Below are 25,759 nucleotides of genomic sequence, written 5' to 3' on the forward strand. Positions count from 1 at the left end.
AGATGGGTATGTGATGGGGTGGGGGTGGGGGGTGGGGTGGGATATTCATAATATAGTTGGGTCCTAAGTTGATGCCGCGTAATTCTAAGCAATGGTGCTCTCCCACTTCTTCCTCTTTTGATATTCCGAAAGCTCTGCATTTTTACAACATCCCCTTCTTCATCATCAACCTTTACCTCATATATCAAGAAAACCCATTTTCATCTTCCATTTTTTGATTTTTTGGAACCCCTTTTGAAAAAAAAGAAAAAGGCCAATCTTCAAAGCCTCATTTTCAAGAACCAAAAAAAGAGGTACTTTTTGGCTGAAGAACTAATTTTTATTATTTATTCATATGAAAAAAGAAGAAAAAATTCTTATTTTTGAATTGGGAATGTTTATATTGCAATTTATGTTTGTGGGGTTTGAAAAAGATTGTGTTTTTATCAATTGTTAGCTGACTTTTTGTGTTAATGTTTCTGGAAACTTTGATTTTTTCTGTGTGATTGGTGAACTTGTCCTTTCTTATGTGATAATTGATCAGTTTTTGTGGGTAAATTGTATTTTAGCTGTCATGTTTTTCTTTTGATTTGCTTGAGTCGAGGGTCTCTCGAAAATAGCCTCTCTACCTCGGAGAGATAGTGGTAAGGTCTGCGTAAACTTTACCCTCCCAGACCCCACCTTTTGGGATTTTACTGGGTTTATTGTTGTTGTATAGCTGCTGAGAACTCACATTGTGCTGTGAAAATATAAAAAAAGTATTGTGGGTAATTGCATTTTAGGTTATGTATAGTAGTTGCTGATAAAAAAAGAGGATTTACATTAACAACAACAACATCCCGGTGCAACCACAGCAGGTGGAGTCTGGGAGGGTTTACGTAGACCTTACCTCTACCTCGCGGAGGTAGAGAATCTGTTTATAAAAGATACTCGACTCAAGTAAAAAGAAAAAAAAAAGGACTTATGTTGTGTTGTGAATATGAAAAGTATTTGTAATGAATCTAGACTTCAGCTGACCAAATTATTTAGTGAATAACCTTTTTGTTTCTGGTTGTTCAGTTGGTTCTTATGTGGTGTTTGAAGAGTGTTGGAAGCATAGAGGCTAACTCCACAAATACCCTTTTGGATTGAGTTTGTACATAGAGTAATTTATTTTGGGGTCACAAGCGAGCTCGTTGCTGTAGTTTCGAGAAGCTCTTGTACATTTGGTTATGAATTTGGTTAAATGTTTGAGAAGTAAAGGTGAAAGTACAAGGAGAGGATATTGTACAGCTAAGTATAGACCATGACTAGTGAGTCTTGTGGAGTTTCAGGTCAAAACGTTGGCAATGATGTTCCGCTTACTGAAAATCACGATGACAGGTATAGACATAATGTATCAATGCAGACAGGCGAAGAGTTTTCAGAAGAGTTTCTTATGAAAAGTTTGACACCAAGAAAAGCAAACATAACAAGAGATACAGAACAAAATCAGCCAATTATAGGTATTTCAAATCCCGCTCAAAATTGCCACGTTGTCTCTAGGGAACTTCATGACCTCCTTGGGATAAAAAGAAGTGATTCAGACTGTGGTGCTGAGTTTTCGGACTATTCTCCTAGGATAGCATATGCACCGGAAGGTGACAAGAAGACTTATTTTGATACAGTAAGCAGATGTAACAGGGAATGTAGTGTCAGTGGACAACAACCATCAAGATTCTTCGATGAGAGGAATAGAGATGTAGTAGCTCCTTGCGCAACTGGTCGAGACATTTATGCATCAGAGTCCCCTCATTCACATCAAATCCGCAACCCTGAGGCAGGAGTTTCTGAGAGCTGCGGGAATGGAAAAATAAGATTACTCTGCAGCTATGGGGGTAGAATCTTACCAAGGCCGAATGATGGGAAGCTTAGATATGTAGGTGGGGAGACGAGAATTATATCAATTAGGAAGAACCTAGCTTTCAACGAGCTTGTAAAAAAGACAATAGCAATTTGTAATCAACCTCATATAATTAAGTATCAGCTTCCTGAAGAAGATCTTGATGCACTTGTATCCGTTTCATCCGATGAGGATTTTCAGCACATGATTGAGGAATATCATGACTTGGGAAAAAGTTCTCAAAGGCTACGGTTGTTTCTTGTGCCTTGTGCTGATTCTGAGGTCCCTTGTTCCTTTGAAGGAATGACATTACAGCAAAGTGAAGCTGACTATCAGTATGTTGTTGCAGTAAACGGAATGCTTGAGCCAGGTCATCGTAGAAGCTCTAGCAGGGAGGCCTTTGCAAACCAAGCAAGTCAATTTGGAAACACTTTGGACTTTAGTCCTATGTGCCAAAGAGATTCCCCAACTTATCTCCCATTTGAGAACCATAATGGAGGTAATTCAATGAATGTGAAGTTTCTGCTCCGAAATCCCAGTTCTTCTTATGTTAACATATCTCAGGTCCCCTCTAATTCATATGTTCAATCATCTCCTTTATCTCCAGCGACATTTCAGATCACTGATCCTAACCATTCCCATGTCCTCTTAAATGATAATGTTGCAAGCATTGACTTTCCTGATGCCGGTCCATATGTAGTAGATGAACCACTATATGAAAATTCCTATCATGTTGATACCACAGGCTACTATTATAATTGTGCCCTTGAGACTACTCCAAGGACAAATTACCCTAGTAAACAATCTTTGTCTTCTGCACAGTTTGGTCGAACAGAGTTGGATTCTAGGAGGCTAATGTCAAACAAAAGGGAAATGCACATAGAAAAGCTAAACCATTCTCAAGATACAAGAATGTCTCCTGGATCTGATATTCAAGCTTCATCTGGTTACAGCATGCACCAAGATGCCACTGATCAATCACGATTGGAAGAGAGGCCCAATTTATCTAGAGAAGATTCAATAAGCTTACTCCCTTCAGATTTTCTACGAGAAAAATCTCCATCACTTGCAATGTCTTATTCATCACAAGAATGGTCAACGAAAGAGCATGAGGTGAGAGATGAAAATCACCTAATTGCCAAGAAGGAGCATCAGCCAAATATAGAAGCCAGAGAACGCAACCAAGAGTATGCTGAATGGAGTCAAAGTACAAATAACTGGATAAAGAAGACATGTCCTACTTTCAACAAGTGCAGTAGAAGCTCTGAGGTTAACGCAAGCAATATACCAACTGTTAATGGCCTGGAACATGAGTTGAAAGTGCCAAAAATTCTATGCTACTCGGAGCCAGAACTTAGTGTCTACACATCATCATCAGATCCCAAAATCCAAGTGGAAAGACACACTTCTTCACCGCCTATGCCTCAAAAGAATTCAATAGTCACTTCCAAACAGCACCACATAGATGACGATATAATTCACATAACAGCACCTTGCACTCAAGCTTGCGGAGGCACAAAAACTTCTGTACCGTCTATTTCTCATGAATATTCAACAAATATTACTGGAGGGAGATATGTTAATTACAACTTAAGTCCTTCAACACCTTGTTGTCTCGTCAAGGACCAGAAGGAATCCAAACATGACCATCATGTTGTGGCTACAACAATGAACAATACAACTGAATCCTGCATATATTATGAGCTGCAGCCTTCTATAATAAAGGATAATAATGACCTCCAAAACATACAATCTGTGCCATTTCCTTCTGAAGAGTCTATTTTTTATTTGGATTGGAGAAATCCCCTAACTGGTGATCTATCAATTCCAAATTCAGCTGCAGATGTGGCTCACACTCATGAGGTCTCTTTCTATCAGAAACTTGTGGATGGTCCTCATAAATCTACAGAAAAGGAAAATGCTGATAGAGTTACTTATGAAAAGGTAGCATCTGGGAATGTTTCATTTCTCCATTTGCAGCAGTCAGATGATTCATATGACAGAAAATTACAAGAAATTGCTGTTATTGTGGAAGATGTAACCGATAGTGTGCCTCCTGATATACCCTTATCTTCAACGATAGTTCCACATGTGCAAGATGAACCTAGTGATGGGCTTCCATCTGCTGAGGAAGGAACCAATGTCGAGAATGTTCTTGAAGAATCTGATCATGAGGTAATAATTATTGAGTCATTGGCATCAGTTCTCATCTGTTTTATGAAATAAACTTGATCAGTTTATGAATCTGTAGGATGACAGAAATGGTTCTGATGGAAAGGAAGAATCTGTCACTGATTCTGCGATCATTGAAAAGGAGGCTAAGATCTATGGCTTACAGGTCCAGAGTTAATTCCATTAAATATGAAATCTAATATTGGTTTTTGACATGTAGTGAATGCTACTTTTTTATCCCTTATTGCTAAATAAAAATGCTTCCTGAGGCACAAAGCCTGATATCTTGTGTTCTTTATGCATTGGATCTTTCAAGCTCAGTACTTTACCTACTGTATCATAGTGAATGAAGGAGTAGATGTGGCAGAGTCAGAAATTTATGTAAGTGGACTAAAAAAAGTACTATAATATCACATCTAGAATATAAACCTATAGTCTAAAGCATTTTTCGAACCCCTTTGCCACTACATTGGAATCTTCCCTTATGTCAAAGGGATTCAAATGTTTGTATATGACCAAAAAAGAGTCGTTTTACTTATTTTACATAGTATAATTTTCAGATGAAAGAGATTCCGTTGAAACCCTTTGCTCTACAGCTCTACCCCTGTGAGTAGACACCAGATACCACATAGGAATAGCACATGATGAAGTTCGCAGAATAAAATTCATATTTTTCACTTCCCATTCATATTTTATAAACAAGAAGGCATGACTGAGGCAATTAAATGCTGATGAGACTGTTCTTTTCAAGACTGCTGAATGTGTTTTTCCTTTTATACACTGTTAAATATGCACTTAATTTTTCAGAAACTTCTGTTTCATTTTAATGTTTAAGCTTTTTGTGGTCATAAGCTGCCATAGGTAGTCGTGTGTATGACTCAATTATGGAACAGTTGAAATTTTTATTTCCTTTTTTATTTCCTTATTAAGATTTTACATCACTGACAGATAGTTTTTTCTCAATCTGAACTAAATCAGTGAGTTACTACTCGCAGATCATAAAAAACAGTGATCTTGAAGAGCTACAAGAATTGGGATCTGGAACATATGGTACAGTATATTATGGGAAGTGGAGGGGAACAGATGTTGCTATCAAGAGAATAAAACAAAGTTGTTTTGCTGGGAGTTCATCTGAACAAGAACGTCTGGTAGGCGTGACTCAGATTCATAGAGTCAAGTTACATTTAGATATGGATGGAAATATAACATTCCTAAAGCATGCTAAGAGAAGTTACTCATAAAGAAATGAACCATACCGACTAATTCTTTGTCGAGTTAATAATTCTTAAGTGAAGAAAAAATGTTTCTTGTAGTCCTCTATTGGTAAGTGTCTAATTATTTTTGCAGATCAAAGAATTCTGGAGAGAGGCTAAGATTCTATCTAAACTACACCATCCAAATATAGTGGCACTCTATGGGGTGGTTCCAAATGGACCTGGTGGAACAGTGGCTACAGTTACTGAATATATGGTCAATGGGTCTCTGAGGAATGTTCTGGCTAGGAAGGACCGGTAAGTTTGCTGCTTCTCATTTCCACTTATTTGTAGTTCCAATATTTTTCGCCCATGACACGAGTCAAATTCAAAATATTTGATCGAAGAAACCAGTTGCCTTTTTCCGGAATATGACCTATGGAATTACTCAGTTCTTGCAGAGCGCTTGATCGGCGAAAAAAACTTATGCTTGCATTAGATGCTGCTTTTGGCATGGAGTACCTACATTTGAAAAATATTGTTCATTTCGATTTGAAATGTGAAAACTTGCTGGTCAACTTGGGAGATCCACATCGTCCTGTGTGCAAGGTAAAGGTTCAAATGTGTGTCTGTTTTGATTATAAAATACCAAGCTTCTCTCAAGTGTTACTTTATCTGGTATATAGCCAGTAGCCAGCAAATTTTAAGTTCTGGAAGATGCAACAAAGTCTGTTGCAACGTATTAGTTCAAGATTGACATGTAATTTTTCAGGTTGGTGATTTTGGATTATCACGGATTAAGAGAAATACCCTTGTTTCGGGTGGCGTTAGAGGAACACTTCCATGGATGGCGCCGGAGCTATTGAATGGAAACAGCAGTCGGGTTTCAGAAAAGGTAAGATCTCTATTTTAATATGCTTAACTTCAAAACTGGACCACGAAGAATGTTTATATCCCAGATATGAAGTAATGTCATTAATCCGTTTGACAGGTTGATGTGTTTTCGTTTGGCATCACAATGTGGGAGATCTTGACAGGGGAGGAGCCTTATGCAAACCTGCACTGTGGTGCTATTATTGGTAAGCTTCTAGATGGTACTCTAACTAATTTAATGCTTAATCATGGAATTCTAAGAATAGGCTTGCAATTGCAACTGCGTTTCGATGATAAAACACTTCTTTACACTGTCAATAGTACAAAGTTGCATTCTTATACCATAAAACATTTCAATATCAAAATTCTCACAAGAACTTAGACACATTGACCTTGCTCGCCATTATTTTTGGGACGGAGGGAGTAGTTGTTTCACTTGTTCTTTCGTCTTCTTTTCTGTTGTAAGATAGCATCCACACACATGAAGATGAACAAATAGTACATTTGAGAGTTTTTGTGCAAGCTTGAAGATTTGAACTAATTTTATGAATTGTGGATGAAGGTGGAATTGTAAATAACACACTCAGACCTCCCGTCCCACAACGTTGTGATCCTGAATGGGGAAAACTGATGGAAGAGTGCTGGTCGCCTGATTCAGAAGCAAGACCGTCATTTACAGAGATAACAAACAGACTTCGCGCTATGTCACAAGCGCTCCAGCCAAAGACTCGAGTAAGGACATGAAATTGTACAGTCAGTGTTTGTGTAAAGAAAAGTTTTATAGGAAAGAAAAAAAAATAGTCATTGTCCTTTCTGTTAAAACTTCCAGCTTCCTGTGTGTGTAAATGATGAAATAGCACATCATTTTGAACATTGGATACATAATTGATATACAACATCAACGTACCTGGTGAAATCCCACAAGTGGAGTCGTGTACGTAGGCCGTACTATTACCTCGTGGAGGTAGAAAGTCTGTTTCCGAAAGAATTGATATACAAGATCACCTTTCCAAATTACTTCACTTGCCCCTCTTTGTTATTGGATCTGTTTTTTACATTATCTCTATTGAGATCTTATTCACTTCTTCGAGTGAATCGAGAAATATATTTAATCATCATTCATCATTTCGATATACATCAAACACTACATTCTCTGAATAATTCAAATATTTACTCAACGAATATATTCCCTCATGCTGATAATATAAAATTTCGGGTTCAATGTACTCTAAATGTTGTTAATAAAATTACAACAAGTAATTCATTATTCTTAACAGTAAGTCTCAAAGACTTTTTGATTCATTAAATCACGAGTAATTCATGCTATTATTCTTAATTTACATACAATCACATTAATCTTTGGTAAAATGTATTTTAAATGTGCAAATTTTTTAAACACTGTATATTATAAATTAATTGAATCAATAAATTTTCTAACACCTAATCAAACTTTTGTCATTTAATAGAAAGAGCTGTCAATTCCTAATCATCTATATTAGTGGTTTTTCCCAATTGATTTATTAAATCACCCTACTTATCTTGTCCTGCCCAACACGGCACGCATCTCAAGACATTCTTGATCACTCATGACGTGTGGAATTCAACTAGCGGGGTCTCGTAAGCGCAACAAACATCATTTCATATAATATACGAAATACATAACATTAAAAATCGATTGTGTAATTATTTTCATATTCTCTGAATATTTTATTACTATTTTAGTGTTCACGTTAAAAAAAAATATATCATAAGATAAACAATTCTATAAAGGGTATTTTTATAAAGATAAAAAGTTTAATATAAAATTCGAATCTTTAAAAGATCCAAATAATGAGATTTGACCCAATATTCATTTTTTTTAATATTTAGAAATTTGATTTATTTGTCAAATAATATCAAATTGTATCGGCAAATACTATTTGTCAAATTTTTAACCAAAATTTATTTGAAAAATATATGATCAAACGGATTCTAAGTAAAAAGTAATCCAATTTTACCGTTTATGTTCATTTATATTTGTCGAATTATACTTTTAAAATTATGTCTATTTTTACTTATTCATTATATTACGTTATCTTTTTCCAATTCTACATATAATCTATTTAGTAAAAAATATTTACGAATTATTTGAATTTATACATAAAATATTTTTCGAAAGATTTGTCATGTAGCTCCCTAAGTCCCAAAAGAATATACGAATAGCGTCACCAACTCTTATCTTTTGATTATTCAACCCATACTTTTAAGATAAACTTTTACGTTTTTTCTTGATTTTGCGAAGTTCAATACAAAGTGGACCGCCTTTCACTTCGCTATATATATACAGAGAAGTCTAGAAAATTCAGCTCATTGCATTGGATCATCAATTCTTTGAAATCTGAGATTAACAATTATGGATAAAGCAATCGAGAGACAAAGAGTTCTTCTTCAACATCTACGTCCTTCACAGACGTCTTCTTCTTTGGAAAACATTGAATCATCTATTTCTGTGAGTGTTTTTTTTTCAGATTTTGATTTGGTTTTGTGGTTTGATTTCAATTTAATGATGTGGGTGTGTGTTGGTTTTTGTTTTTGATTTGTGTTTCACTCTGTTTTTGTGGTTTTGGGTGTGTTTTGATTCGTGTCTTCAGTAGAATTTTGGATTTGATTTGTTTAATTGTGTGTTGATGATCCGTTTTTTTTTTTGATGTGGGTATGGGTTCATTTTGATCGATTTGATGTTTTAAGAGGAAGTTTTATGTTTCCAGATTTGTATATGGTTTGTTTTGATCAAAGTTTGAATCTTTAAGCTTGTCTATGTCTACGAGGTCGAGACCCGGCTTGTGAGATTACAGGTGCTATTTAGTTGTTGTTCGAAAGTTTTAAGTCTTTAAGCTTATCTATCTCTACGAGATCGAGACCCCTCTTGTGGGATTTCGCTGGCTATGTTGTTGTTCGAATGTTCCAAGTCTTTATGGGAATGGTGTAATAGTAGTTTTCGTCTTTGTGGCTATGGTTTAGTAGTAGTTTTTCTCTTTGTGGTTATGGTGTAGTAGTAGTTTTTGTCTCTGTGGCTATGGTGAAGTAGTAGTTCTTGTTTAGGTTCATAGGTGGATGGTCTAGAGATAAGAAGCTATTAATTGCTTCATGTTTTGGTTAGGGGGCAACATCAATTATTGTATAGTGCTTCTAATACAGTTATGGAATTTTTATTTCATCGGATCAGCAGATCTGATGGCCTATTAACTTTTTCTATCTTTTTTTGGGAATACAACTTGGTACAGTTGTAATGAATACTATAATTGGGAAACAGTAAGTCTATGATATGTATACCTTTTCAAGTTCTTTTTTTCCTAATTAAGGTGTACCCTTTCTACTTTTGAAGTTACTACTCTTGTTCTTTTTTTTTTCTTGATGTTTAGGAATCTGCAAATTATTAGGACGATTACCGATGTTGAAAATGGATATATATCTTGACTTTGTTAATTTCAATGGTAGTTTAACTGTTTCTCTGAGTTAGTGCAGAACGGCAGAAGTATATTAATTGGTGTCTTGGGAAAAACAGAAGTAGAATTAGAAGTTGCAATCTGCTGACAAATTGATTTGTGTTGTGGAAAACTGTGAAGGAACGCCCCACAGCTAAAAATTTAATAACTACATAACAGGCATCTCGAGTTGCTGTTTTTTTTCTTAGATACAAGGGAACACTTTTTATGATTGATATAAAAGACGGTGAATCCTAGACTAGACGTCCAATGGTGGATGTGCCTTTATCATGTTTGATCATGTTACAAAATATGACAATTATATGTTTAGCAACTACAAGAATATCCAGTTGATCTTATAGTGTATTATTGTAATACTTGAGTCCTTTTTTTGGTAATTGGCTTGTTCTTGAATACTCATTTCACTGTGCATCCGAGGTTTCATGAGAAGTCCATTACTTTCTTGAGTAGTAAACAGGGTTGTCTTAATTTCAAACATCTGGTGTCTTAAAAAGTAATACATTATATCTTTGTTCCTTATGTTCTTTCAATTTTTAACCAGGCATCTGTTTGCTCTGCTGGAGACAGTGCTGCTTACCAGAGAACTTCCGTTTTTGGAGATGATGTTGTCATAGTTGCGTAAGTTGTTATAGCTGATGACATCTCTAGATTTAGTTTCTGAGTTGATACTCGAGCTACAATTTTGCACTGCTTTCTTGGCCTTCCATATTTTTCATGTTTTTGTTGCATCTCATTTCTCAATGATATCTTTACTGTGAGGACCTATTTGTGTATTGCAGTGCATATAGGACTCCTCTTTGCAAAGCAAAGAGAGGAGGCTTCAAGGATACTTATCCTGATGATATACTTGCTGCAGTTCTAAAGGTGGGTTAAACTAAGCTGAGTTGTGGATTGCCGGCCAAGATTATCAAAGATATTTACCTGTATTCTTTCTTTACATCTTCACTACAGGCGGTGATTGAAAAGACTAATGTGAACCCTAGTGAAGTTGGGGATATTGTTGTTGGCTCGGTGTTGGCCCCAGGTTCCCAGAGGGCAAGTGAATGCAGGATGGCTGCATTTTATGCTGGTTTTCCTGGTAGGTGGTTTTTAATTATCGTCATTTATGTATGAGGTTCTTGTTTCAAGATGCTAAGTTCTCTTTCTCTCGAGCAGAAACCGTGCCAATTAGAACTGTAAACCGGCAATGTTCATCAGGCCTTCAAGCAGTTGCTGATGTAGCTGCAGCTATTAAAGCTGGATTTTATGACATTGGTGTGTTACCGTTCCTTTTTTTTACTACAAGTGCACTGTAGCTGTATACCATGTATATTGTGTTTTTCCCATTTCTATTTTTTTGGTTGACTTATCACTCACAAATCAGGTATTGGTGCGGGATTGGAATCTATGACCACAAACCCAATGGCTTGGGAAGGATCAGTCAACCCAAAAGTATATCTTCGTTTTACTGAAGCATATTGTCAGGCTTATTTTCTGTAGAGATGAGTGCTACTGGAAGATTGTCATAACCTGTAACATTTGATCTCAGGTTAAGTCAATGGTACAAGCTCAGGACTGTCTTCTTCCTATGGGTATTACTTCTGAAAATGTTGCACATCGTTTTGGTGTGACAAGGCAGGAACAAGATCAGGCTGCGGTAAGTTAAATAGACCCATCAATTTATGATCGTGTCTATTTGGTGTTTGTCAAATCTCATTTTTATTTGTGATGCTAGGTTGATTCACATCGTAAGGCTGCTGCGGCCACTGCTTCTGGAAAATTCAAGGATGAAATAATTCCAGTAGCCACGAAGGTAGCATTCGTCTAAAGTTTGATCACTTGGAATTTAGTAATAGCTATATCAGTTACGCCCTCTAATGTTTTATCTTCTTCTCTAAAAGATCGTTGACCCAAAAACGGGAGATGAGAAACCGGTAACCATCTCTGTCGATGATGGAATACGACCAAATGCCAGTGTGTCAGACTTGGCAAAATTGAAGCCAGTGTTCAAGAAGAGTGGAACTACTACTGCTGGTAATTTAGTAGTCTTCAAGTCCGAAATGTAATTTTAAGTTGGAGTATGGTTTATGAAGTTTTCTTCTTTTGCTGCAGGGAATTCCAGCCAAGTAACTGATGGTGCTGGAGCTGTACTGTTAATGAAAAGAAGCATTGCAATGCAAAAGGGACTTCCTATCCTTGGTGTATTCAGGTCTTTCCCTTTCTAATTTTTCACATGCTATTTATAGTTGCAGTGACATTACTTACTGTCAGAAAGTTGCCTTTACGTTTATTGGGTTTCTTTACTATTCCTTCTCATGCCTGACCTTAGTCTAGTAAAGCTCGTACAGTTTTTGCATCTTTGTTCTATTATTGGTATTCGTGTTAAAAGAGAACTAACTCCCACTGTTCATGCAGAACCTTTGCTGCGGTGGGTGTAGACCCGGCCATTATGGGAATTGGTCCAGCTGTTGCAATTCCAGCTGCTGTTAAATCTGCAGGCCTTGAACTTGAAGATATTGATCTCTTTGAGATAAATGAGGTAATTTGCATAAATTCATAAGCTCTTTGTCTTCAACCCATTGTACAGTTTTTTGACTATGATTTTTGTTTAGGCATTTGCATCACAATTTGTTTATTGCCGGAAGAAGCTTGAACTTGACCCAGAAAAGATCAATGTCAATGGAGGTGCAATGGCCATTGGGCATCCTTTGGGTGCTACAGGTAAATTTTTGACCGTTTCATACGATAGTAATTGCGATGTTTCAAATGGAAAATGTCATCTATGAGTTTGCTTTGTACCACGACAATTTTGTTGCGAGTTTAAGACATAATGATAAATTGTCATCAGTTGGCTCTACACAACTATCCATTCAGATCAATGAATGTTTACTCATAGGGCCTCTTCCACATTTGAACCACTGTTAATACTTGATTGGGACAGTTCTCTGGATGTCCTTGGTAGTTATTCACATCAATGTTGTCCCGATGAGGAATGCTTTCTCTATTGTCAAAACAGGTGCACGGTGTGTTGCAACGCTGTTGCATGAGATGAAGCGCCGTGGGAAAGACTGCCGCTTTGGTGTAGTGTCCATGTGCATAGGTAATCTTTTCTCTCTTCTTTCTTTGCTCTTTCGCACACCGAAAGCCCAGATTGAAATCCTTCATTGAACCTTTGGAATGGTTATCTTATGCTGTTCTTTTGCATTTCACCAACAGGCACTGGAATGGGTGCTGCTGCAGTCTTTGAAAGAGGAGACTCCTGCGATGAGCTACGCAACGCCCGTAAAATTGACAGCCACAACCACCTTCTATCTAAAGATGCTCTTTAAAGAGAGGAAGGCATACACAATAGTTTCATTGAATAATATTTACAAAGAAAAAAATAAGTGTAGCTTTAAGAAATTTCTTGGAAGAGATCATTTCTAGAATTGCACTAACTTGGTCTCTCTGTGTTGAATTTTTACTATAAGAACAGTTGTGTTCCTTTTATTTGGTTTTAAGATGATAATAAAAAACAGCTTCCTTATGCAGATCAGTACATGTTCATCTTATCTATCAATATGCCTTTTACCATATCGAGGCGATCAGTATCGGTTTATATTTGAGTTTGAGCATGATGAATGGCTTAGTGTTTATATGGTTTATTTTTATTTATCGAAAAGCGAGTTTTTGATCATTTTATATTTGAGTTTGAGCATGATGAATGACTTAGTGTTTATATGGTTTATTTTTATTTATCGAAAAGCGAGTTTTTGATGATAGTCACAATATATTTAATGTAGTAAAGTGTACGTTGATCTTATTACTACCTTTTTTGGTTAGGAGGGTGTTTTCGATTTACTCTGTATGAATTGTGAGTCTGATTTTGCACAATATATTTAACATAAACAGTTCGTGAAGACTCCTAAATCATAATGCCCAAGTTTGAATTTACTGAACACATTAAGTAGATTTGAGAAGTAAATAATATTTGTTTCTCACCGCCACCAACGTTTGGGGGTCGTTAAATCATAGCTTGCTACTGAAAAACATCGCTAAGCTAGCATAGTTCACTTCACTCTTCAAGTTCAGACTATCGCGAAGCATCCATGGTTGAATGGTTAATGTAGTATCCATAATTGGCGAATTCATCCAACTATTGGAACATTTAACATCAAGTCAATTGAAGAAAACCATATAGCAAAAGATATCACTTTGTTCTGAACAACCTTGAACATAAAGTAAAAGATTTGTATCAAAATCTAAGCTGCAACTGGCATGGATTCCACATATCATCTCCACAGCAGGTTATGATATCGAACACTTGCAAACTGGGCATGATGTTTTTCTACTCAGCCATGGATCAATGCACTGCAGTAAGTTCAATGAGCGTTAGAACGTCGGTTGCTTAACAAACAATAAAACAACACTCTGAAGAAGAAAATTCAGAAGTTTACGTCTTTGTGAAACTTGTGTAAGCAAGGGAGATGGCGGATAACGTCCCCTATGGTTGGAGTTTCGAGACAAACAGCACATGGTTCTTGAAGGCTCTCATTCTGCAAGGAGCTAGAGAGGGTGAGCAACATGTACTTCAAGAAGCTCACAGCTTTAAGCAGTACGCAAACAAAAATCTGTACTTGCAACACTAAAATTCCAATGATGTTCCTAGAGTGGATAAATAGATGGATGCCCGTATAGCAAACAACTGTTATGTGTACACTTGTTTGAATATTATGGGAAAACATCAAGGCGATACAAAAGCTTAATCTTAGGTAAAGATTCGACACAACAAAGAGATCATGGTTACCTGAACTGTCGACTGTGGCAAGTTGTTGATTTGTCGTGAAGATGAACCGCCATGTTGGTGGTTGTTCTCATCAAGGGCCAATAACATTTCGTAGTCATTCCTAAACCAAATAAAGGAAAGAACATGTTAGCACAGAAAAGATTGTCCAAACCAAAATAATAATGCTAAGAAGAGGTAATAGTAATACCGCCATTATAAGGGTGGATCACATAAAACAATAAAGAAGCTTACAACACGCAGACACTACATTCACAAAAAAACATATCTCCCTGTAGTAACCCATACTCTTGGACCTTAACTTCAGAAAGGATCAAATTATGTTACATGGATATAGGAGGGGAAGTCTACTAATAACATACATTAGAGAGTTCTAAGCACTCAGTCGCCAATGGCTCTATTTACATTTTAATGCAACAAAAATTAATTTCATCATCAGAAAGAACACATGAACACTGATAAACATGAGAAAACTTACTCATTGAAGTCGCGCTGAGTCTGAAGGAGGTTCCTGTCCACATCCATATTACTGAAAGCCTCTAAGGTTTCCAATATATGCATCCTCTGCAGTATTCAGAAAAGGTAAATCATACATTCTAGGTTAGCTAAAATGGACACACATTAAGCAAATATATCGTCAACAATTAGACATTTCCCATTTCCATCAGTTTGTCAAATGATACAATTATTAAGTTAGGTGGAAAGAGCATCTCCTTGATGCTGAAGTTCTGTTTTGAAGAAGCTGATCGTGTCTATAAGGAGAAGTATACAACATAAAGTGCAGACCAGAAGAACCAATCAGGCCACATGAGATCCACAAGAGAGTATAAAGAGCTTCCAAAGCGTGCTTTACGTCCAACTATAGATGTCTTCTTAGCATAAAATGCATACTGAGATTTTTTTATAAGGACTATATAATCTAATAATTGGTGGAACTACTACTGATTGATTTAATTGCACACATATTATCTCTAAAAACCCGTCACTTGTAGCCAAATGAACACAAGCAGCATGTAAAATGATAAGAAACACAACTTCAGCTGACTAAATATTATATTACTGACCAAAATCATGAGGAAAAGTGCAAGTAATAATACCATGTCCACATCCATGTTAGGAGGAAACAGCGAATTTCTTCCTCTAGATGATGAGATAGTACGAGGTTGTCCAGGGAAACTGTTCCTCAACCTTGTCATCCTACTCGAGGTAGACGCCCGAGCTTGAGAAGCTCTACGAGATATGTTGGATGCATTTCTTGGTTGCCTTCTGCGTAAGTTTGTGACCAATGATCCATTCTAAACAAAAATCCCCACATCCCAAAAATTAGACGAGGAAAAGAGAGAATTTCAGTCAGAGGTCAAGGCCCAATCATTACAGAAAGAAAGCAGAATAGGAATTAAAGGCCTTTTTTCTATGCACATTTTGAAAGACATTGATATAAGATCACTCTAAAATCATGAGATTAATGAGAAAAACTTCTTCATTAATCAGTGATATTTAAAATTTGAAAGATACATAAAATGGACAATACTAAAACAGCAACAAATTAAAAGAGCAAAATGAAAACCTTAGATTTTCATATCCTTGGTCAATGCTATAGTGTCATGTTCTTCCCTACTTATGAAAGAGCAGAAAGAAAGCTAAATCAGTTTACAACTGATTTTATATTGGGAGGTGATAGGAATTCTACTTGCCAAAGTGGTAAGCAGTGACAGGATCTAATAAGGAAGATGATCAAGGTGTTAATAATCTGAGATTGCAATTGCGTAGAAATACTTGAATATTCTATGGCTATGGAAGTTCTATAGAGAATGAGTAAGGTCTTTAGGTATGTTACGGGAGGATGGAAGGTCCCAGTGCACAATACCTGTAACAGATCTTGTTCGGTTGGTCAAAACCCATAACGTCCTCTCATATTGTAGCATTATCAGAACACATTGGCACAAAACCTGTAACATATCTTTTCCCACCAAAGAAAATCCTTCCTGATATTTAGTTTTTGCCACAGCAGATGAATGTCAAATTAATAAACGGGACATTAAATTCAGACTTTTTTTTTTGGGATAAGTAGAAGAAATTATAGGATTAAGAATTTGACTGGTAAGCTCGGGCTACTAACAGAATTGGAGAGAATGAAGGAACTTTCTTCTTAACCAGGTTCAACAATCTGGAAAAGAGAACGATGGTTACTTTTCCGTGAAGTCTTGTCACAAACTACTCATCAAGTCTGGAACCATGACCCTAGAAATACTGTAGAAAGAGAGCACCACTAAAGTAGTCTAATCTGGTTTGATTGCTATGTGTGAAGCATTCCTGACGCATGCATGCCCGGATGGGGAAAAGTTCCTTAATCTCTTTGGAGTGCTGGATATACTTTTGCTAGCCGGAGGGCTGAAAATCAAGAAGGTCAGAACACTTCGAAACACTATCCCCATATCCTCATTCTGGACAGTTCAGAGAGCAGCTAGGAACAATATATGTTTTGACTAAGGCAGAAACACTAAGTTTCATAAAATTTAGATTTGTAAAACCTTTAGGCTTAAACTTTTTGGTGTAATCTGAAAAAATATACATATTAAGATACAATATGGTTTAAGATTTTTCATATAAGCAAAGATGAAGTTTAAGTTCCAATTCAATTATAGTGAGTACTTTCTATTACTAAATTTCTAATCTTCATATATCATTATCTTCAGGTATATGTATTTGTTGCTTAAGCGTCGCAATGTACCCAGCCTACACTATTACTAGCTTCAAGGTTGCCCAGAAAGACTAACAATGCTACCCCTCACATTTGAGAAGATAAATTTGGTTCCATATGCACCATCATAAGTACTTATACTAGAAAGAAACAGATGGTTCAATACCAATTAATGTCAAAGAAAAACTTAGTCCCAAGATCTATTTTAGCAGGAAATTAAAAATCAGTTTTTAACTTGGACGCATGATAAAGCTTTCAAACATGAAACATCATGTTAGATGACAATATCGATATTAGACCTAAGTGGCACATATATTACTACCAAGTGATGGAAAGTACAAGAGGAGAATAAAATGTAAGGAAGCCAACATACAGGACCAGATAATTGGTTCTCTAATCCAGAGGACGCACGTCGGAAATCCTCCTGCATTAAAGCCAAGGCTACATCTTCGTCAATCTGTTGGGAAGAAGAGAAAACTTATCAAACATCTAAGCATGGTGTGAAGACAAGAACAGCTAAATATTGATGGAGAATAACTAAAACTATTTTACATAAAGTGTACTACCTCGCCAACACCGAAGGAAGGGACCTCATTGTACAACTGCTCCTGGAGTTCCCGTGCAAGCCTTTCATCAGCATCTACTTGACTAGCTCTAGCATCTTCATTCCTACTACTGCTACACACAACACGAGAGCCTTCATGTCTTATGGTAGAGGAAGGACTGTCCACTACAATCACTGGTTCTACGTTTGTACCTACATGACTCGGGTTTCTTGTGGACCTTGTATTAACCCTACTTTCAGGTGAGGTAAGGGAAATGATGTCTACATCCTTAGAGACTGATGTAGAACATTCACCATGGCTGCTTGAGGCAGGTCCTTGCTTTAGTCTTTTCTTAACTGTGCTTGCTGCAGTACGATGACCATTAGTTTGGCGACATTGAGGTTCAGGAGGGGGTCCCTTCGGCCCTGCAGATACACCAGAAAGATGTCTAATAGAGGCTGAATCATGACCACTAGTTGCATCATCTCTTCTCATCACCCTACTCCCACTGGGATGAGTGACAAAGTGTGCACTATCTCTTTCTACAGTCCTGTGCAGATTGGGCAATGACAAGTTCATGTTTGAACTGCGGTTACGCGTACTTCTCCATCCTCCTGATTCGTCAAAGCTTCTGAACACATCTCTACTGGAATCACTGGTTTCCAATTAAAACACTTTTGGATGAGACTTTTACCAGGACAATAGTTAATTGTTGGAGATAAATTAACAGTCAAAAGTAGGTATGATTATGAGTACCCAGTGTAATCCCACAAGTTGGGTCTAGGGAGGGTAGAATGCAAGCAAAACTCACCCTACATATGTGGGTAGAGAGGTTGTTTCAGATAGACCCTAGGATAGAGAGGTATGATTATGAGTAATAATGTAAAATGACTAGAATAACGTCACATACCATTTCTAAGTTTACATAGGAGTAGTAATATCTCATACAACAAGATACAGCAAGCGCTAACAAAAGAACTCATTTTAGCCAAAACAGAGTTACTCACAGCACATATAAGTTTTTCTGAATAAATTTTGGCACAGCAAATAAGTCCAAATGCAGATTTGAATCAGATGCATCACGGGAGCAGATGTTTGAATCCATGCATCAATCCATACATGATAACAAACTTAACTGGGTTCCATGTTGAATATCAAAGTGTAGATCCTTGGTAGGGAAGTAATTAGCTTACACTATAGGACATCTTGACATGCACGCTACACTAATGTCATACATGATGTAAAACAAAAGTCCTTTCTACCTATTTGAACAGCCTACTAAATTTGATATAAACTGTTGACAGAAAAGAATGAAAGCTATCTTTCATGTGAATATATAGACAAAGTTCACCAATTACATACCTGCTAGACGTATGTCCTGTGTCACGTTCTTTTGAAGAGGAAGAATGGATAACCACCCCCTTACCCTTCACAGAGGTACCATCGTTAGATATTATTTCTTTAGCACTAACTGAGCTTGTACCAGCGGATGATGCTGTAAGACTGGTATCAGTTAGCCCATGGATTAAAATACTGTTATCCTCCATCTCCGCTGGCTTTTTAGCCTTAGCTATGTTCATAGGGGATATACATCCATTTCGGACCAATCTTTTCTGCCCAGTTACTCTTGGTGAGTTAGCAAGAGATGTAGAACCATCCTTCCGAGCTCCAAGCTGTGCATCAATGGTAGAATCCTTTTCTCCATGAGATTTATATAAACCAAGTTTAGCTAGATCAGCAATTTCCTTTCCTTTGCTGGTACTGCTGGATAGTGTGGAAGTCGTACTGTGCAAATTAGAGTGTTCATTCATCACTGCTGATCGCGATCTATATTTTTCATCTTGACCAATATTATGTACTCCAACTGCAGGAGACTTGACATACACACGAGTCGACGACCCACTTTGCTTTGTCAGGTCTATGACAGGACGGTCTTGCTGACCTTTTGATTCCGTGATTCCATTTTTAGCAAGAAGCAAGTTATGTTTCTCCTTGGAATTAGGAATTGAGGGAACCTTGAACGGAACACCATTTCTAGAAGGCAAAGAATCTCCCATACCAAAAGCTGATGAATTCGCATCGCATTCAGATTTCATGGAAATTCTTCTTGGAGGACGCATAAACAACCTTTTTCTTCCAAAACCATTATCATTAAGTTGATTCCCATTCTCAGCAACACCATTCCCATTTACTGAATTCCCTGATGCAGACAAATCACTCTCTACATCGGCGTACCTCCTCCCGTTCATATCCTTAGCAGCTAATCTATTAGGGGTATCAGGAATATCCAATTGATTATCACAACTCAAATGATCCATAATCTGCACAACACAGCCGCGAGCGGATACATCAGATTGGTGTACAAATGTAACAAATCAAAAACTACCCCACAAATCATAACATAAGGTGCAGAATCAAATCAACACATCATAATTAACAACACAAAATAACAAACACAAGAACAATGGTACATAGTGAAGTCCGGGGAGGGTAGAGTATCCACAAACCGACCACATATAACCACAAAGATTAAATCTTTCATACACAAGATACTACTACAGATAACAAAATCACTATCTCCCAAGTCCATTAATGACCCTTGTTACAATTCAGCAAAAGATACAAAAAAAAAAATTAAAATCTGGAAATTAGAAAGATTCTGCCTAGCCTTAGCCCTTAGATATGAAAAAAGGAAAAAAAGAATTCTTTTCTTCTTACCCATTTCAAATAATTGTGTTTCAAGCAAATAAAACAAAAACCCAAAATGCAAATCAATGATAACAAAATCAAGAATCAAGAATTCAAGTAAAGATCAAACCTTTAATGGACAATTCACAAACCCCACAATTTTTTTAACAGAAAAACTCAATCTTGATATGAAAAAAAGCAAACCTAGGGTTTGATTTGGGAGAAATGGAGGTGGTGATGTTACAGTGCCATGTCCAAACTACCCTTAGATGTTTTTGAATTTGACGGGAGATAACACCACTCGCATCTTTTGGTAAGTGTACCACACGCACTGACGTGGATTGTTGATAATTCAAAGTTAGTTTAAATCAGACTTTACGTGTATTTCACGCTCTTGATGAAGGAGCGAGTGTGATGATTTGATTGGCTAAGGTTCATTATTACCGTGCACCGTAACACACAAAGTACAAAGTTCTTAAAAAGGAGTCGTTTGGTTGTTGATCAGAGCCGAGTTATTTATGCATTAAAATTAAGTAAAAATGATTGTCATGTAGAATCTAGCATAAAAAATAAATTTTATAATGTATGGTTATTCTTTTTCATCTTTCTATAAAATATAAAATCGTTGCTACGAAAAGGTTAAAATTACTCTCAAACTATTCGAAATAACTTAAATATATCTTTAAATTATATTTTGTATGAAAAATGTCCTTCCCGTCTAATTATTGGACCAAGAGTGCCCTTTTGTTTAACAGTTAGACTGGAAGGGCACTGTTGGTCCAATAGTTAGACGGATGGGCGTTTTTATACAAAATATAGTGTAAAGGTATATTTAAGTTATTTCGAATAGTTTAAGGGTAGTTTTGATCTTTTTCCAATGTTACTATGATGTTTTTTTTTGTAATATATATACTAAAAGACGATATAACTAATACATGAATAAATTTTACATGATATATATTTTTTGTATTATTAATACATACATAACTCTAATCAACAATCAAATGTCGTTTTCATTGCTTTAGAAAGGAAATTGTCCATATATTAAAATTAGACAACAAGAACAATATAATATATTTAATGTAATAATAGCGTGCTACGGTTGTGCAAAGAGCGTGCTCACTCTTGTTAAAGAATGACAAAAAGTCCCACATCGGTGATTAATGAGATGGGTGGACTCCTTATAAGGCTTGGGCAATCCTCCTCCCTTTGAGCTAGCTTTTGGGGTGTGAGTTAGGCCTAAGACCTAATTTTACATGGTATCAGAGCAGGGTCCGTCTCACCCGATATTGGGGTCCCCAAAATTAAAATTGCCCACGCACCAGATGCTAAGCACTGGGCGTGAGGTGGGGTGTTAAAGAATGACAAAAAGTCCCACATCGGTGATTAATGAGATGGGTGGACTCTTTATAAGGCTTGGGCAATCCTCCTCCCTTTGAGCTAGCTTTTGGGGTGTGAGTTAGGCCTAAGACCTAATTTTACATGGTATCAGAGCAGGGTCCGTCTCACCCGATATTGGGGTCCCCAAAATTAAAATTGCCCACGCACCAGATGCTAAGCACTGGGCGTGAGGTGGGGTGTTAAAGAATGACAAAAAGTCCCACATCGGTGATTAATGAGATGGGTGGACTCTTTATAAGGCTTGGGCAATCCTCCTCCCTTTGAGCTAGCTTTTGGGGTGTGAGTTAGGCCTAAGACCTAATTTTACAACTCTCTTGAACACATGTGAGGGGGGGTGAAATCTCAATCAAGTCCTCCTCGTGACGAGGAAGATTAATAGCTCAAATTTAAATCCTGAATCAACGTCTAAATTCTTGCTGTTGTTTGATGCAAGGCAAAATGTTTTATCTTTACAGTTGGAACAAAACACAAGTATGTCTTTATCACTCTCTTCTAGACTTCCTGCTGTTTTCTCCATCACTAGAAAAATTCATCTTCCTCTTCTTATTCGTCTTACTCCGTTAAATCATCGACTTTTTCTTCATCACTACTACTGATATCCATATCTGATGATTTTTTTTACTTGTTACCATTTTCTCTTTCAACATAATTTTTCAGCTTCACTTTTACTCTTTTCTGTCTTACTAGCCGCAATCTTAGGTTTTGTCTGAAGAATGTTATAAATAAATACACTCGCAGATGTTGATGTGACAAAAAGAGCGTGCTGATATGGTGCAAATCATAGTAGGAAACTATGAGTGAGGATTGATGAATGATTTGTTATAATTTATTCACAAAACTCTTCCTTGTAATAAGTGTAAAGACATCCAAAATAACGATGTATCAATATAATTATGATATAGATATACGCTATGACAATGTGCTATAAGTATATACTTTTAGCCAATTATCAAATATATATCACGACTAATCTTGCATACACGTAACTTCTTCTTTTTTTTGGGAATTTTAATATGAAAAGTTTATTCACACCCCTATAACAATTTTCTGTATTGAGTCCAAGGCAAGTTATAAGAATTAATGACTTGTAAAACTCTTTGTTACATGTTAGAAATCAAGATTATTAATAAATGTGAAACCATGAATAATTCTTAGTTAGTTAATTAAAAGTGATGTTTTGTTAGTTCAAGTGTTGCTATATAAAGATTCGATGTGATAAAATAATATGTTGAAAAGGACGTTCCATATTGAATTATACAAGGATTATTTGATATGTACTAATTGCCATTATTAGGAAAGGTCACTTAAATAAGAGAGATTTATTTTATTTTCATAAATAAACGGCAAGCAAAAAAATAGATATCAAGGAAATGATGTGACAAATTATTTACAAAAATTAAAATTAATTTCAATAAAATGTTCAAAAATATGTAAAAAGAAGATATTAAAGACAAAAAGTAGTATAGTTGGTTGTCTAGACATTTTGGTCGAGCCTGCGTGTATAAATAATAATTGTTTGAGTAGTTATTTAATATAACAAAAAATATTTCTTCTTTGATTATAATAAAGAAATTCTCCATTTCTTTATCTATATTCTTCTTTTTAGTGTCATTTGCTTTTATGGTTTTCATTTTACATTGCTATGTATATATTGTCTTGTCTCAATGTTAACTCAGGCTTTGTGCAACAAGATGAACTTATTCATGAATCATTTTCGTGCTATATCAAATTCATTTCATTTCTATTACAGCATTTTTCATAAAATAATTTTAAAGATTTCTCATCTCAATCTCATCAGTATGGGGCCTTTTTAATTGCGACGCTTCTTCAAATCTTGACTAATATAAACATCATAATTAAAAAGCATATCATAATACCGATCGCAATTAAAAGGCCCCATACTGATGAGATTGAGATGGAAAATCTTTAAGATTATTTTATGATGAAAAATGATATAATGAGAATGAAATGAATTTGCTATAATATTATTTTATGGTACCTCAAATTTCATTAAACGTCAAACTTATTATGAAGAAGAAAAAGAGTAGAAAACTTTAAATATTGGAAAATGAGAAAACACATTGTTTCTCCTTTCTCATTTTAAAAGGTGAAACTGCTAACGAAAAATCATGTTACGCTACTACTTCTTGGACAACAAAAATGTTGACATACGCTGGAAGAGTACAATTAATTAAAAGTCTCTTTGTTCAGTACTCACATTAGCCCCCACTAAATCTATATGTGCATCGGGAAGTTCCATATGAAGAGTTCATGCTCCCTAACAAAGTTTCAGCAGGGATCAAACTTAAGACATTTGATTATGAATGGAGAAATATTTACCATTCCACTACAAGCCTTTTGGTTGACGAGTCCATTATTGGTGCTTTCTATCTTACCAGCTTTTTCTAGAGATAATTCCTACTAATCTTTTCTGTCTTACTAGCCGCAATCTTAGGGTTTTGTCTGGAAAATGTTATATATAAATACATGCTCAGATGCTGATGTGACACAAAGAGCGTGCTGATGTGGTGCAAATAGCGTGCTCACTCTCTTGAACACATGTGAGGGAGGGTGAAATCTCAATCAAGTCCTCCTCGTGACGAGGAAGATTAATAGCTCAAATTTAAATCCTGAATATTCAACGTCTAAATTCTTAATGTTGTTTGATGCAAGGAAGGTAAAATGTTTTATCTTTACAGTTGGAACAAAACACAAGTATGTATTTATCACTCTCTTCTAGACTTCCTGCTGTTTTCTCCATCACTAGAAAAATTCATCTTCCTCTTCTTATTCGTCTTACTCCGTTAAATCATCGACTTTTTCTTCATCACTACTACTGATATCCATATCTGATGATTTTTTTTACTTGTTACCATTTTCTCTTTCAACATAATTTTTCAGCTTCACTTTTACTCTTTTCTGTCTTACTAGCCGCAATCTTAGGTTTTGTCTGAAGAATGTTATAAATAAATACACTCGCAGATGTTGATGTGACAAAAAGAGCGTGCTGATATGGTGCAAATCATAGTAGGAAACTATGAGTGAGAATTGATGAATGATTTGTTATAATCTATTCACAAAACTCTTCCTTGTAATAAGTGTAAAGACATCCAAAATAACGATGTATCAATATAATTATGATTTAGATATACGCTATGACAATGTGCTATAAGTATATACTTTTAGCCAATTATCAAATATATATCACGACTAATCTTGCATATACGTAACTTCTTCTTTTTTTTGGAGCTTTTAATATGAAAAGTTTATTCACACCCCTATAACAATTTTCTGTATTGAGACCAAGGCAAGTTATAAGAATTAATGACTTGTAAAACTCTTTGTTACATGTTAGAAATCAAGATTATTAATAAATGTGAAACCATGAATAATTCTTAGTTAGTTAATTAAAAGTGATGTTTTGTTAGTTCAAGTGTTGGTATATAAAGATTCGATGTGATAAAATAATATGTTGAAAAGGATGTCTAACTTACAAAGGCGTCCATATTGAATTATACAAGGATTATTTGCCATTATTAGGAAAGGTCACTTAAATAAGAGAGATTTATTTTATTTTTCATAAATAAACGGCAAGCCAAAAAATAGATATCAAGAAAATGATGTGACAAATTATTTACAAAAATTAAAATTAATTTCAATAAAATGTTCAAAAATATATAAAAAGAAGATATTAAAGACAAAGTAGTATAGTTGGTTGTCTAGACATTTTGGTCGAGCCTGCGTGTATAAATAATAATTGTTTGAGTAGTTATTTAATATAACAAAAAATATTTCTTCTTTGATTATAATAAAGAAATTCTCCATTTCTTTATCTATATTCTTCTTTTTAGTGTCGTTTGCTTTTATGGTTTTCATTTTACATTGCTATGTATATATTGTCTTGTCTCAATGTTAACTCAGGCTTTGTGCAACAAGATGAACTTATTCATGAATCATTTTCGTGCTATATCAAATTCATTTCATTCCATTACAGCATTTTTCATAAAATAATTTTAAAGATTTCTCATCTCAATCTCATCAGTATGAGGCCTTTTAATTGCGACGCTTCTTCAAATCTTGACTAATATAAACATCATAA

The 25,759-nt window shown here is 35.7% G+C and overlaps 3 protein-coding genes across 3 annotated transcripts; 2 read left to right on the plus strand and 1 right to left on the minus strand.

The window, feature by feature from the left end:
- Positions 1-74: 74 nt before the first annotated feature.
- LOC107029747 lies at positions 75-7,138 on the plus strand. Its single transcript, XM_015231196.2, has 9 exons — positions 75-293; positions 1,039-4,015; positions 4,092-4,178; positions 5,008-5,160; positions 5,360-5,523; positions 5,658-5,814; positions 5,978-6,100; positions 6,197-6,284; positions 6,641-7,138. Exons 2-9 carry the CDS (start codon positions 1,265-1,267, stop codon positions 6,820-6,822), a joined length of 3,705 nt encoding a protein of 1,234 aa, XP_015086682.1. The 5' UTR covers positions 75-293; positions 1,039-1,264; the 3' UTR covers positions 6,823-7,138.
- A 1,060-nt stretch (positions 7,139-8,198) lies between these two features.
- On the plus strand, positions 8,199-13,080 carry LOC107031453 (3-ketoacyl-CoA thiolase 2, peroxisomal). The gene is made up of 14 exons (XM_015232841.2): positions 8,199-8,566; positions 10,105-10,181; positions 10,343-10,427; positions 10,515-10,641; positions 10,719-10,817; positions 10,927-10,994; positions 11,092-11,199; positions 11,278-11,355; positions 11,444-11,576; positions 11,655-11,751; positions 11,958-12,081; positions 12,155-12,263; positions 12,559-12,642; positions 12,759-13,080. Exons 1-14 carry the CDS (start codon positions 8,471-8,473, stop codon positions 12,869-12,871), a joined length of 1,398 nt encoding a protein of 465 aa, XP_015088327.1. The 5' UTR covers positions 8,199-8,470; the 3' UTR covers positions 12,872-13,080.
- Positions 13,081-13,498: 418 nt separating this feature from the next.
- Positions 13,499-20,527, minus strand: LOC107031736. Its single transcript, XM_015233197.2, has 9 exons — positions 20,390-20,527; positions 18,934-19,892; positions 17,593-18,226; positions 17,400-17,483; positions 15,423-15,620; positions 14,804-14,889; positions 14,329-14,428; positions 13,979-14,077; positions 13,499-13,892 (listed from the first exon to the last, which is right to left on the minus strand). The coding sequence occupies exons 2-9, from the start codon at positions 19,887-19,889 to the stop codon at positions 13,830-13,832; spliced, it is 2,220 nt and encodes a 739-aa protein (XP_015088683.1). The 5' UTR covers positions 19,890-19,892; positions 20,390-20,527; the 3' UTR covers positions 13,499-13,829.
- Positions 20,528-25,759: the final 5,232 nt, after the last annotated feature.

The sequence above is a fragment of the Solanum pennellii genome, chromosome 9, assembly GCF_001406875.1.
Source record: "Solanum pennellii chromosome 9, SPENNV200".
In the NCBI taxonomy this organism is placed as follows: Eukaryota; Viridiplantae; Streptophyta; class Magnoliopsida; order Solanales; family Solanaceae; genus Solanum; species Solanum pennellii.

Coding starts and splice junctions, on each gene's coding strand:
- LOC107031453 (XM_015232841.2), top strand. CDS start 8,471: ATGGATAAAGCAATCGAGAGACAAAGAGTTCTTCTTCAACATCTACGT. Junction 11,752..11,957: donor CCTATCCTTGGTGTATTCAG/GTCTTTCCCTTT, acceptor CTGTTCATGCAG/AACCTTTGCTGCGGTGGGTG. Junction 12,082..12,154: donor ATCTCTTTGAGATAAATGAG/GTAATTTGCATA, acceptor ATTTTTGTTTAG/GCATTTGCATCACAATTTGT.
- LOC107029747 (XM_015231196.2), top strand. CDS start 1,265: ATGACTAGTGAGTCTTGTGGAGTTTCAGGTCAAAACGTTGGCAATGAT. Junction 5,161..5,359: donor CATCTGAACAAGAACGTCTG/GTAGGCGTGACT, acceptor TTATTTTTGCAG/ATCAAAGAATTCTGGAGAGA. Junction 5,524..5,657: donor GTTCTGGCTAGGAAGGACCG/GTAAGTTTGCTG, acceptor GGAATTACTCAG/TTCTTGCAGAGCGCTTGATC.
- LOC107031736 (XM_015233197.2), bottom strand. CDS start 19,889: ATGGATCATTTGAGTTGTGATAATCAATTGGATATTCCTGATACCCCT. Junction 18,227..18,933: donor ACAGGACATACGTCTAGCAG/GTATGTAATTGG, acceptor ATTGGAAACCAG/TGATTCCAGTAGAGATGTGT. Junction 13,893..13,978: donor TACACAAGTTTCACAAAGAC/GTAAACTTCTGA, acceptor AACTTACTGCAG/TGCATTGATCCATGGCTGAG.